The 15,185-nt window shown below is 41.8% G+C and overlaps 1 protein-coding gene across 6 annotated transcripts in view; it reads left to right on the top strand.

Annotated features, from left to right (window-relative positions):
* Positions 1-15,185, top strand: part of LOC139762381 (uncharacterized) — a 76,379-nt gene that overhangs the window by 20,371 nt on the left and 40,823 nt on the right. For all 6 annotated transcript variants that reach the window (XM_071687194.1, XM_071687197.1, XM_071687196.1 and 3 more), the window contains exons 4-5: positions 12,473-12,606; positions 14,134-14,311. In XM_071687194.1, the coding sequence (XP_071543295.1) occupies positions 12,473-12,606; positions 14,134-14,311 (312 nt within the window). The remainder of the gene's footprint in view (positions 1-12,472; positions 12,607-14,133; positions 14,312-15,185) is intronic.

Raw genomic sequence — 15,185 nt, 5'->3', positions numbered from 1 at the left:
CTGTCTCCCGCGTTTGCGAGGTAGCGCAAGGAAACAGACGAAAGAAATGGCCCAACCCACCCCCATACACATGTATATACATACGTCCACACACGCAAATATACATACCTACACAGCTTTCCATGGTTTACCCCAGACGCTTCACATGCCTTGATTCAATCCACTGACAGCACGTCAACCCCGGTATACCACATCGCTCCAATTCACTCTATTCCTTGCCCTCCTTTCGCCCTCCTGCATGTTCAGGCCCCGATCACACAAAATCTTTTTCACTCCATCTTTCCACCTCCAATTTGGTCTCCCTCTTCTCCTCGTTCCCTCCACCTCCGACACATATATCCTCTTGGTCAATCTTTCCTCACTCATTCTCTCCATGTGACCAAACCATTTCAAAACACCCTCTTCTGCTCTCTCAACCACGCTCTTTTTATTTCCACACATCTCTCTTACCCTTACGTTACTTACTCGATCAAACCACCTCACACCACACATTGTCCTCAAACATCTCATTTCCAGCACATCCATCCTCCTGCGCACAACTCTATCCATAGTCCACGCCTCGCAACCATACAACATTGTTGGAACCACTATTCCTTCAAACATACCCATTTTTGCTTTCCGAGATAATGTTCTCGACTTCCACACATTCTTCAAGGCTCCCAGAATTTTCGCCCCCTCCCCCACCCTATGATCCACTTCCACTTCCATGTTTCCATCCGCTGCCAGATCCACTCCCAGATATCTAAAACACTTCACTTCCTCCAGTTTTTCTCCATTCAAACTCACCTCCCAATTGACTTGACCCTCAACCCTACTGTACCTAATAACCTTGCTCTTATTCACATTTACTCTTAACTTTCTTCTTTCACACACTTTACCAAACTCAGTCACCAGCTTCTGCAGTTTCTCACATGAATCAGCCACCAGCGCTGTATCATCAGCGAACAACAACTGACTCACTTCCCAAGCTCTCTCATCCCCTTCATACTTGCCCCTCTTTCCAAAACTCTTGCATTTACCTCCCTAACAACCCCATCCATAAACAAATTAAACAACCATGGAGACATCACACACCCCTGCCGCAAACCTACATTCACTGAGAACCAATCACTTTCCTCTCTTCCTACACGTACACATGCCTTACATCCTCGATAAAAACTTTTCACTGCTTCTAACAACTTGCCTCCCACACCATATATTCTTAATACCTTCCACAGAGCATCTCTATCAACTCTATCATATGCCTTCTCCAGATCCATAAATGCTACATACAAATCCATTTGCTTTTCTAAGTATTTCTCACATACATTCTTCAAAGCAAACACCTGATCCACACATCCTCTACCACTTCTGAAACCACACTGCTCTTCCCCAATCTGATGCTCTGTACATGCCTTCACCCTCTCAATCAATACCCTCCCATATAATTTGCCAGGAATACTCAACAAACTTATACCTCTGTAATTTGAGCACTCACTCTTATCCCCTTTGCCTTTGTACAATGGCACTATGCACGCATTCCGCCAATCCTCAGGCACCTCACCATGAGTCATACATACATTAAATAACCTTACCAACCAGTCAACAATACAGTCACCCCCTTTATATATATATATATATATATATATATATATATATATATATATATATAAATGTGAATAAGAGCAAGGTTATTAGGTACAGTAGGGGTGAGGGTCAAGTCAATTGGGAGGTGAGTTTGAATGGAGAAAAACTGGAGGAAGTGAAGTGTTTTAGATATCTGGGAGTGGATCTGTCAGCGGATGGAACCATGGAAGCGGAAGTGGATCATAGGGTGGGGGAGGGGGCGAAAATTTTGGGAGCCTTGAAAAATGTGTGGAAGTCGAGAACATTATCTCGGAAAGCAAAAATGGGTATGTTTGAAGGAATAGTGGTTCCAACAATGTTGTATGGTTGCGAGGCGTGGGCTATGGATAGAGATGTGCGCAGGAGGATGGATGTGCTGGAAATGAGATGTTTGAGGAAAATGTGTGGTGTGAGGTGGTTTGATCGAGTAAGTAACGTAAGGGTAAGAGAGATGTGTGGAAATAAAAAGAGCGTGGTTGAGAGAGCAGAAGAGGGTGTTTTGAAATGGTTTGGGCACATGGAGAGAATGAGTGAGGAAAGATTGACCAAGAGGATATATGTGTCGGAGGTGGAGGGAACGAGGAGAAGAGGGAGACCAAATTGGATGTGGAAAGATGGAGTGAAAAAGATTTTGTGTGATCGGGGCCTGAACATGCAGGAGGGTGAAAGGAGGGCAAGGAATAGAGTGAATTGGAGCGATGTGGTATACCGGGGTTGACGTGCTGTCAGTGGATTGAATCAAGGCATGTGAAGCGTCTGGGGTAAACCATGGAAAGCTGTGTAGGTATGTATATTTGCGTGTGTGGACGTGTGTATGTACATGTGTATGGGGGGGGGTTGGGCCATTTCTTTCGTCTGTTTCCTTGCGCTACCTCGCAAACGCGGGAGACAGCGACAAAGTATAAAAAAGAAAAAAAATATATATATATATATATATATATATATATATATATATATATATATATATATATATATATATATTATCCCTGGGGATAGGGGATTAAGAATACTTCCCACGTATTCCCTGCGTGTCGTAGAAGGCGACTAAAAGGGGAGGGAGCAGGGGGCTAGAAATCCTCCCCTCGTTTTTTTTTTTTTTTTTTTTTCAATTTTCCATAAGAAGAAACAGAGAATTGGGCCAGGTGAGGGTATTCCCTCAAAGGCCCAGTCCTCTGTTCTTAACGCTACCTCGCTAATGCGGGAAATGGCGAATAGTTTGAAAGAAAGAAAGATATATATATATATATATATATATATATATATATATATATATATATATATATATATATATATATATATATTTATTTATTTTATTTCACTTTGTCACTGCCTCCCACGTTAGTGAGGTAGCACAAGGAAACAGACAAAAGAATGGCCCAACCCACCCACATACACATGTATATACATAAACGCCCACACATGCACATATACATACCCATACATTTCAATGTATACATACATATACATACACAGACATATACATATATACACATACACATATTCATACATGCTGCCTTCATCCATTCTGTCTGCCATCCCGCCACACATGAAATGGTAGTGCTAAGAAAAGACAGCAAAGGCCACATTTGTTCACACTCAGTCTCTAGTTCTCATGTGTATTGCACTGAAACCACAGCTTCCTTTCCACATCCAGGCCCCACAAAACTTTCCATGGTTTACCCCAAACACTTCACATACCCTGGTTCAATCCATTGACAGCATGTCAACCCCAGTATACCACATCATCTCAGTTCACTCTATTCCTTGCAAGCATTTTACCCTCCTGTATGTTCAGGCCCTGATCACTCAAAATCTTTTTCACTCCATCCTTCCACCTCCAATTTGATCTCCCACTTCTCCTCGTTCCCTCCACCTCTGACATATATATCATCTTTGTCAATCTCTCCTCACTCATTCTCTCCATGTGACCAAATCACTTCAATACACCCTCCCCTGCTCTCTCCACCACACTCTTCCTACTGCCACACCCACACATACACACATCGAAGAGACGAAGCTAGGACGCCATTTGGTAAACATTCAATCACATGTTTACCAAATGGCGTCCAAGCTTCGTCTCTTCGATGTATATCAACTGACTGTTATATTTCTCTCTTGTGTCTCCCCTGATGATGTGATTATTACACGAAAGTGCACTTGGGAACTTTTTGTGTTTCATTTTCCCTGTGGACTCATAGGAATATATATATATATATATATATATATATATATATATATATGTTTGCTTTGAAGAATGTATGTGAGAAATACTTAGAAAAGCAAATGGATTTGTATGTAGCATTTATGGATCTGGAGAAGGCATATGATAGAGTTGATAGAGATGCTCTGTGGAAGTTATTAAGAATATATGGTGTGGGAGGCAAGTTGTTAGAAGCAGTGAAAAGTTTTTATCGAGGATGTAAGGCATGTGTACGTGTAGGAAGAGAGGAAAGTGATTGGTTCTCAGTGAATGTAGGTTTGCGGCAGGGGTGTGTGATGTCTCCATGGTTGTTTAATTTGTTTATGGATGGGGTTGTTAGGGAGGTAAATGCAAGAGTCCTGGAAAGAGGGGCAAGTATGAAGTCTGTTGGGGATGAGAGAGCTTGGGAAGTGAGTCAGTTGTTGTTCGCTGATGATACAGCGCTGGTGGCTGATTCATGTGAGAAACTGCAGAAGCTGGTGACTGAGTTTGGTAAAGTGTGTGGAAGAAGAAAGTTAAGAGTAAATGTGAATAAGAGCAAGGTTATTAGGTACAGTAGGGTTGAGGGTCAAGTCAATTGGGAGGTGAGTTTGACTGGAGAAAAACTGGAGGAAGTGAAGTGTTTTAGATATCTGGGAGTGGATCTGTCAGCGGATGGAACCATGGAAGCGGAAGTGGATCATAGGGTGGGGGAGGGGGCGAAAATTTTGGGAGCCTTGAAAAATGTGTGGAAGTCGAGAACATTATCTCGGAAAGCAAAAATGGGTATGTTTGAAGGAATAGTGGTTCCAACAATGTTGTATGGTTGCGAGGCGTGGGCTATGGATAGAGTTGTGCGCAGGAGGATGGATGTGCTGGAAATGAGATGTTTGAGGACAATGTGTGGTGTGAGGTGGTTTGATCGAGTAAGTAACGTAAGGGTAAGAGAGATGTGTGGAAATAAAAAGAGCGTGGTTGAGAGAGCAGAAGAGGGTGTTTTGAAATGGTTTGGGCACATGGAGAGAATGAGTGAGGAAAGATTGACCAAGAGGATATATGTGTCGGAGGTGGAGGGAACGAGGAGAAGAGGGAGACCAAATTGGAGGTGGAAAGATGGAGTGAAAAAGATTTTGTGTGATCGGGGCCTGAACATGCAGGAGGGTGAAAGGAGGGCAAGGAATAGAGTGAATTGGAGCGATGTGGTATACAGGGTTTGACGTGCTGTCAGTGGATTGAATCAAATCATGTGAAGCGTCTGGGGTAAACCATGGAAAGCTGTGTAGGTATGTATATTTGCGTGTGTGGACGTGTGTATGTACATGTGTATGGGGGGGGGTTGGGCCATTTCTTTCGTCTGTTTCCTTGCGCTACCTCGCAAACGCGGGAGACAGCGACAAAGTATAAAAAAAAAAAAAAAAAAAATATATATATATATATATATATATATATATATATATATATATATATTGGGAGGTACGTCACTTGGGAGGTAAGTTTGAATGGAGAAAAACTGGAGGAAGTAAAGTGTTTTAGATATCTGGAAGTGGATCTGGCAGCGGATGGAACCATGGAAGCGGAAGTGAAACGTAGGGTGGGGGAGGGGGCGAAAATCCTGGGAGCCTTGAAGAATGTGTGGAAGTCGAGAACATTATCTCGGAAAGCAAAAATGGGTATGTTTGAAGGAATAGTGGTTCCAACAAATTTGTATGGTTGCTAGGCCTGGGCTATGGATAGAGTTGTGCTCAGGAGGGTGGATGTGCTGGAAATGAGATGTTTGAGGACAATGTTTGGTGTGAGGTGGTTTGATCGAGTAAGTAACGTAAGGGTAAGAGAGATGTGTGGAAATAAAAAGAGCGTGGTTGAGAGAGCAGAAGAGGATGTTTTGAAATGGCTTGGGCACATGAAGAGAATGAGTGAGGAAAGATTGACCGAGAGGATATATGTGTCGGAGGTGGAGGGAACGAGGAGAAGTGGGAGACCAAATTGGAGGTGGAAAGATGGAGTGAAAAAGATTTTGAGTGATCGGGGTCTGAATATGCAAGAGGGTGAAAGGCGGGCAAGGAATAGAGTGAATTGGATCGATGTGGTATACCGGGGTTGACGTGCTGTCAGTGGATTGAATCAGGGTGTGTGAAGCGTCTGGGGTAAACCATGGAAAGTTGTGTGGTGCCTGGATGTGGAAAGGGAGCTGTGGTTTCGGGCATTATTGCATGACAGCTAGAGACTGAGTGTGAACGAATGGGGCCTTTGTTGTCTTTTCCTAGCGCTACCTCACACACATGAGGGGGGAGGGGGATGGTATTCCATGTGTGGCGAGGTGGCGATGGGAATGAATAAAGGCAGACAGTGTGAATTGTGTGCATGGGTATATATGTATGTGTCTGTGTGTGTGTATATATGTGTACATTGAGATTTATGTGCTTGTAGATTTATGTGCTGAAAAAGGACTGGTGATTGGGAATACCTGGTTTAAAAAGCGAGATATACATAAGTATACGTATGTAAGTAGGAGAGATGGCCAGAGAGCGTTATTGGATTACGTGTTAATTGACAGGCACGCGAAAGAGAGACTTTTGGATGTTAATGTGCTGAGTAATTGGGGATGTTGATATATTTGGGGAGGCTAGGATTGTATGGTTTTCGAAGAAGAGTGATTGATGGTAATGATTAAACTTGTAGGAGTAGGAGAGTGATCAATGAAGGTAGCAATGAGTATAGTGGGGTAATGGGAGTATTTAGGGAATGGGTTTTCAGAAAAAAAGTTGGATGTGAAGGTGGGGATGTGTAAAGAGGGTGGTGGGAGTAAGGAAGTTTGGGAAAGGAGGACATTGTGTGCGGGGAAATAATGCAATGAGTGGAGATGTAAAGAAGAGACAGAGGTCAAGAGAAAGTGAAGAGGTGAAGAGGGGAGTGGGGAGAGGTAATGATTTTTAGGGAATCATGATGGATTCTGAAAGGAGCTTTGCGGAAGACAAGGGGAGATGGGATTGATTAGAAAGGGGGTGTAGTGAGTGGTGGATGATGAGTAATTTTGAATTATTGTGAATGGGAGAAGAGTGCAGTATGGGTTTTGGTCGAGGTGGTGGATTATATATTAGCTAGGTAATGATATATATAATATATATATTTGCTATATTTTGTTTGTTGTTTTTAGATGTCCGTCAACAGAGGAGGGGAGGGGGATGGATCCATGAGGTCAGAGAACAGTGCAGAGGTGAAAAGGGGCATATGAATTAACTATAACAAGTGTTCGAATGGGTTAATCGCGTAGACAGCTATCATCATGGATATTTTTTTTTGTTTTGATAGTATGGGTTTTGTCAGTGTCATATGTATACATATGATTATATTATTTATATTTGCGATTTATACTTGTGTAATACATGGTATTGTTGGGCCATTTCTTTGTCTGTTTCCTTGCCTACTCCGCAAATGCGGGAGACGGGGTCGCAAAGCAAAATTCAATTTCTGCATGATTTAACATGTATTCATTTTTTTTGCTTGTCGCTGTTCCTTACGTTACTTGACGAGTGTAAGCGATAGGACAACATTGTCGTAAACATTATTGGGTTCCAACTCCTCCTCCTACGCACATGCTATAACATAGCCACAACCGAAATATACATAGTTAACATATTTCTGTTTACCCTTGTCGCTGTCTCCGCGTTTGCGGAGGTAGCGCAAGGAAACAGACGAAAGAAATGGCTCAACCCACCCCCATACACATGTATATACATACGTCCACACACGCAAATATACATACCTACACAGCTTTCCATGGTTTACCCCAGACGCTTCACATGCCCTGATGCAATCCACTGACAGCACGTCAACCCCGGTATACCACATCGATCCAATTCACTCTGTTCGTTGCCCTCCTTTCACCCTGCTACATGTTCAGGCCCCGATCACACAAAATCTTTTTCACTCCATCTTTCCACCTCCAATTTGTCTCCCACTTCTCCTTGTTCCCTCCACCTCCGACGCATATATCCTCTTGGTCAATCTTTCCTCACTCATTCTCTCCATGTGCCCAAACCATTTCAAAACACCCTCTTCTGCTCTCTCAACCATGCTCTTTTTATTTCCACACATCTCTCTTACCCTTACGTTACTTACTCGATCAAACCACCTCACACCACACATTGTCCTCAAACATCTCATTTCCAGCACATCCATCCTCCTGCGCACAACTCTATCCATACCCCACGCCTCGCAACCATACAACATTGTTGGAACCACTATTCCTTCAAACATACCCATTTTTGCTTTCCGAGATAATGTTCTCGACTTCCACACATTCTTCAAGGCTCCCAGGATTTTCGCCCCCTCCCCCACCCTATGATCCACTTCCGCTTCCATGGTTCCATCCGCTGCCAGATCCACTCCCAGATATCTAAAACACTTTACTTCCTCCAGTTTTTCTCCATTCAAACTTACCTCCCAATTGACTTGACCCTCAACCCTACTGTACCTAATTACCTTGCTCTTATTCACATTTACTCTTAACTTTCTTCTTTCACACACTTTACCAAACTCAGTCACCAGCTTCTGCAGTTTCTCACATGAATCAGCCACCAGCGCTGTATCATATATATATATATATATATATATATATATTTTTTTTTTTTTTTTTTTTTTTACACTTTGTCGCTGTCTCCCGCGTTTGCGAGGTAGTGCAAGGAAACAGACGAAAGAAATGGCCCAACCCCCCCACACACATGCATATACACACGTCCACACACGCAAATGCACATACCTACACAGCTTTCCATGGTTTACCCCAGACGCTTCACATGCCTTGACTCAATCCACTGACAGCACGTCAACCCCGGTATACCACATCGCTCCAATTCACTCTATTCCTTGCCCTCCTTTCACCCTCCTGCATGTTCAGGCCCCGATCACACAAAATCTTTTTCACTCCATCTTTCCACCTCCAATTTGGTCTCCCTCTTCTCCTTGCTCCCTCCACCTCCGACACATATATCCTCTTGGTCAATCTTTCCTCACTCATCCTCTCCATGTGCCCAAACCACTTCAAAACACCCTCTTCTGCTCTCTCAACCACGCTCTTTTTATTTCCACACATCTCTCTTACCCTTACGTTACTCAATCGATCAAACCACCTCACACCACACATTGTCCTCAAACATCTCATTTCCAGCACATCCATCCTCCTGCGCACAACTCTATCCATAGCCCACACCTCGCAACCATACAACATTGTTGGAACCACTATTCCTTCAAACATACCCATTTTTGCTTTCCAAGATAATGTTCTCGACTTCCACACATTCTTCAAGGCCCCCAGAATTTTCGCCCCCTCCCCCACCCTATGATCCACTTCCGCTTCCATGGTTCCATCCGCTGCCAGATCCACTCCCAGATATCTAAAACACTTCACCTCCTCCAGTTTTTCTCCATTCAAACTCACCTCCCAATTGACTTGACCCTCAACCCTACTGTACCTAATAACCTTGCTCTTATTCACATTCACTCTCAACTTTCTTCTTCCACACACTTTACCAAACTCAGTCACCAGCTTCTGCAGTTTCTCACATGAATCAGCCACCAGCGCTGTATCATCAGCGAACAACAACTGACTCACTTCCCAAGCTCTCTCATCCCCAACAGACTTCATACTTGCCCCTCTTTCCAAAACTCTTGCATTTACCTCCCTAACAACCCCATCCATAAACAAATTAAACAACCATGGAGACATCACACACCCCTGTCGCAAACCTACATTCACTGAGAACCAATCACTTTCCTCTCTTCCTACACGTACACATGCCTTACATCCTCGATAAAAACTTTTCACTGCTTCTAACAACTTTCCTCCCACACCATATATTCTTAATACCTTCCACAGAGCATCTCTATCAACTCTATCATATGCCTTCTCCAGATCCATAAATGCTACATACAAATCCATTTGCTTTTCTAAGTATTTCTCACATACATTCTTCAAAGCAAACACCTGATCCACACATCCTCTACCACTTCTGAAACCACACTGCTCTTCCCCAATCTGATGCTCTGTACATGCCTTCACCATCTCAATCAATACCCTCCCATATAATTTACCAGGAATACTCAACAAACTTATACCTCTGTATATACATACACATGTATATACATTGTATATTCATTGTATATACATTGACAGCACATTGACCCCGGTATACCACATCGTTCCAATTCACTCTATTCCTTGCACGCCTTTCACCCCTCTGCATGTTCAGGCCCCGATCACTCAAAATCTTTTTCACTCCATCTTTCCACCTCTAATTTGGTCTCCCGCTTCTCATTCCCTCCACCTCTGACACATATATCCTCTGTCAATCTTTTCTCACTCATGCTCTCCATGTGCCCAAACCATTTCAAAACACCCTCTTCTGCTCTCTCAACCACACTCTTTTTATTACCACACATCTCTCTGACCCTTTCATTACTTACTCGATCAAACCACCTCACACCACATATTGTCCTCAAACATCTCATTTCCAGCACATCCACCCTCCTCCTTACAACTCTATCTATAGCCCATGCCTCGCAACCATATTATTCTTATTATAATTTGTCGCTGTCTCCTGCGTTAGCGAGGTACTTATACATACATACATACATATACATACACGTACATATTCATGCTTGCTTGTATTCATCTATTCCCAATGCCACCCTGCCCCACAGGAGACAGCACAAATGCATGAAAAAAAGGATAGAATGATGACATATATATTTTTTTTTTTTTTTTTTTGCCGGTCTCCCGCGTTTGCGAGGTAGCGCAAGGAAACAGACGAAAGAAATGGCCCAACCCACCCCCATACACATGTATATACATACGTCCACACACGCAAATATACATACCTACACAGCTTTCCATGGTTTACCCCAGACGCTCCACATGCCCTGATTCAATCCACTGACAGTACGTCAACCCCAGTATACCACATCGATCCAATTCACTCTATTCCTTGCCCTCCTTTCACCCTCCTGCATGTTCAGGCCCCGATCACACAAAATCTTTTTCACTCCATCTTTCCACCTCCAATTTGGTCTCCCACTTCTCCTCGTTCCCTCCACCTCCGACACATATATCCTCTTGGTCAATCTTTCCTCTCTCATTCTCTCCATGTGCCCAAACCATTTCAAAACACCCTCTTCTGCTCTCTCAACCACGCTCTTTTTATTTCCACACATCTCTCTTACCCTTACGTTACTTACTCGATCAAACCACCTCACACCACACATTGTCCTCAAACATCTCATTTCCAGCACATCCATCCTCCTGCGCACAACTCTATCCATAGCCCACATCTCGCAACCATACAACACTGTTGGAACCACTATTCCTTCAAACATACCCATTTTTGCTTTCCGAGATAATGTTCTCGACTTCCACACATTCTTCAAGGCTCCCAGGATTTTTGCCTCCTCCCCCACCCTATGATCCACTTCTGCTTCCATGGTTCCATCCGCTGCCATCCACTCCCAGATATCTAAAACACTTTACTTCCTCCAGTTTTGCTCCATTCAAACTTACCTCCCAATTGACTTGACCCTCAACCCTACTGTACCTAATAACCTTGCTCTTATTCACATTTACTCTTGACTTTCTTCTTTCACACACTTTACCTAACTCAGTCACCAGCTTCTGCAGTTTCTCACATGACATGACATATATATTCTCCAGTATATGAATTGTTTTTTCTATTATATGTAATCTTTGTTTCCTACGTCAGTGAGGTAGCGCCAGGAAATAGATGAAGAATGGCCCATCCACTCATATACATATACATAAATGCCCATACACGCACATATACATACATATACATATCAACATATACATACACATCACAGACATATACCTATATACACATGTAGATATTCATACTTGCTTGCCTTTGTCTATTCCTGGCACTACACTACCCTACAGGAAACAACATCGTTACACCCTGCTTCATTGAGTTAGTGCCATTTGGTAAACAAGTGACTTGTTTACCAAATGGTATCTTAACTACATCTCTTTGTTGTATATCAACTGACTGTTATATTTCTTTCTTGTATCTCCCGTGATGTTTTGATTATTACATGAAAGAGCACTTGGGAACTTATCATGTTTCATTTCCCTGTGGACTCACAGAAATATACACATATACATACATATATATGTGCATACACAGACATATACATATGTACACATGTACGTATTCATATTTGCTTGCCTTCATCCATTCCTGGCACTACCATGCCCCACAGGAAACAGCTTTGCTAACCCCAGCTTCAGCGAGGTAGCGCTAGTAAAACAGACAAAAAAGGCCAGATTCATTCACACTTAGTCTATAACTGTCATGTGTAATGCACCAAAACCACAGCTCCCTATCCACATCCAGGCCCCACAAACCTTTCCATGGTTGACATCGATCCAATTCACTCTATGACTTTTTGATGTAAAATGGGAATTTTAGGATGAAGAAAAGCAAAGAAATTTTTAAAAAATGATGGTTTTGGGTATCAGGAGTATTAGTGACATCTGCTTAGTGAGCCAGCACTTTAGTGGTTGTCAAGTTGCATATCTCTGACCCAGGTAGCTCTCTTTTCTTTCTGCCTCACTATCATATTTATTAGGAAAATGATGTGTGTAGTTTTAAAGTTAAATCCATTTTGTATGATTTTCAGTTTGGCCACAATGTGGAACAAGTAACACCAGTGATGAGAGATGAAGGCCCCACTGCTTGGGCTGTTACTGTTAAAAACTTGGCATCAAAGACTTCCTCAACCACAACATGTGATGCCCTCCTTGTTTGTAATGGGTAAGGTCTTATATGCTTTACTGATGCTATAATTCTCTAGCCAAAGCCCAATTGTGGTAATCTGACTACATCCAGAAGTAAATGTCCATTTTCCATTATCTGTTAACTGTTGAAATGTTGTTGAGAATATTGTAACTTCTGTGAGCGTTAGATTTAAGCTTAGGTTTCTTTGCACCTCAATTTTACTCTTATTTTGGATTATTCTAATATTTTTATATAAGTTATCCAGATTGAAAGCTTTAATGATTGCATTCATTTGTAAACCACCAGATATGAGACTAAGGGAATTTTCAGACCACTGTACTTTATGGTACAAACATAAACTGATTAGCAGCAAAGGACAGAAGTGAAGTCATTGTAGATACCTGAGCTAGATATTGAAGGTGTTTTGAGACAAAACTTGCCAAGGAGAGAGATTCATGTATGGTACACACACACTGTCTGTCTGTCTCTCTCTCTCTCTCTCTCTCTCTCTCTCTCTCTCTCTCTCTCTCTCTCTCTCTCTCTCTGCTCATATTCATACCATAATAGTTGGTAGGGAGCCAGCGACCAGGGAGGTATATTATCAGTACTACCCACTTGGGTATCAGGAATCTTAGTGACATCTGCTTAGTGAGCCAGCACTTTAGTGGTTGTCAAGTTGCACTCTTTTGACCCAGGTAGCCATCTTTTCTTTCTGCCTCACCAATATGTGGACTGTTGGCATTCTGTTCTCAAACATACAATCTCTCCTTATCATATGTAACACTTGACAACACTTAACTCACGCAGCTCATTCATCATAACGAGATTTTCCTGCGGTGAGCACTATGCATTACCCCTGCCTTTTGGCAAAATGGTAGGTAGAAGTAGTAGGTAGGAAGATTTAGGCTGGAGCATTAGGTAATAACATTAAGTAGAAGCAGTAGGTAGGAAGATTTAGGCAGGATCATTAGGTAGTAACATTAAGTAGAAGCAGTAGGTAGGACCATTAGATAGAAGTAGTCATTAGGAATATTTGCTAGGAGCCTCTGCAAACACTGTGCTGGATTTGCCCTCTGCCTTTGGCCTGTTAAGGGTGAGGCACCAAAGGCTAAGAAGCAGCACTGGAGTCCTTTAGTTATGGAGACTCTGTTGCCATGGTCACCCCTTTGAGGGAGATCCAATTGGAACAGGTGTCCAAGATATAGATAAATTGGTAGATATTGTTGGGACAAGCATACCATCAGACATGCCCATTTTTGCCCTTAAAGACGATGACCTTTCCTTCCACATACTCCATGATGCATCCAAGATCTTTGTTCCATCTTCCAAAGGTTAGAAGTGCGTGCTGCCATTCATAGGATGGATAGCCTTAATATTTATAGAATATTTTGTACAACCCTGCAGTGAATGAATGATATAGCATTATTATGACTGTGAGAAGAGATTGATATGGATTGGGTATCCTACTTTAAAGGAGGATAATTGATTGGGAATAGATTTAGGAAAGGAATATGCTGACAAATCAGAAATCTTGAGACATTCAGATCTTTCCCTTTATTTTAGCCACTACTCTGTTCCACAAGTACCACAAATCAAGAATATTCAGAAGTTCAAGGGTCGCCAGATTCATAGCCATAATTACCGTGAACCTTTGCCATTCAGAGGATCTACAATTGTAGTGTTAGGGGCTGGAGCCTCAGGACTGGACATTACCTTGGAACTAGCTTCAGTAGCAAAGAATGTAAGTAGATAAGTTGGCTCCTTCTGTTCTGGAATGTGTACAATTCAAAGTTCACTTTAACATTTCAGTACTTTCTTATATGTTTAAACTGGATGAAGATCTTTAATATGAGTTTTAATATGAGTATACATAGTCCAAAACAAAAATAAGAAAGCCATAACACTGAAGATTTCTGTCAAAATGCCACATGATTTTACTTTTTTATTTTTGTACTTAGGCAGTACTATGAGCTTTTTGAAATTATTATTTTTATTTTGCATCTATTATATCCTCCCAACAAGTATCCACATATTAGTGCTGAGTGTGGTGATGTAAAGAGAAATATTAATGCACTTAGCATTATGCAGAGATTTGAGATTCTACTGAAACTAGATAATGGTGACTCAATGTGTAACATACGGAAGCATTACATGTTGGTAACATGACCACGTGTGATTTCAAGAAGGGATGTGAAAAGGCTGATGCTATCTCAGGACTTTATTGTATATTGGTACATAATCAAATTCTAACTTAGTCTGCATTACATTTATTTGTGCAAATTTTAGTTCAAGATTTTGATTAATACAATGAATAAATATTAGTTAGATGTTGTTAATAGCATGGTGTATATATATATATATATATATATATATATATATATATATATATATATATATATATATATATATATATTTTTTTTTTTTTTTTTTATACTTTGTCGCTGTCTCCCGCGTTTGCGAGGTAGCGCAAGGAAACAGACGAAAGAAATGGCCCCCCCCCCCCCCATACACATGTACATACACACGTCCACACACGCAAATATACATACCTACACAGCTTTCCATGGTTTACCCCAGACGCTTCACATGCCTTGCTTCAATCCACTGACAGCACG

This window comes from Panulirus ornatus, chromosome 43 (assembly GCF_036320965.1).
Source record: "Panulirus ornatus isolate Po-2019 chromosome 43, ASM3632096v1, whole genome shotgun sequence".
In the NCBI taxonomy this organism is placed as follows: domain Eukaryota; kingdom Metazoa; phylum Arthropoda; class Malacostraca; order Decapoda; family Palinuridae; genus Panulirus; species Panulirus ornatus.
Note: the sequence above shows the minus strand (reverse complement) of the source record. Positions and strands in the feature narration are given on the sequence as shown.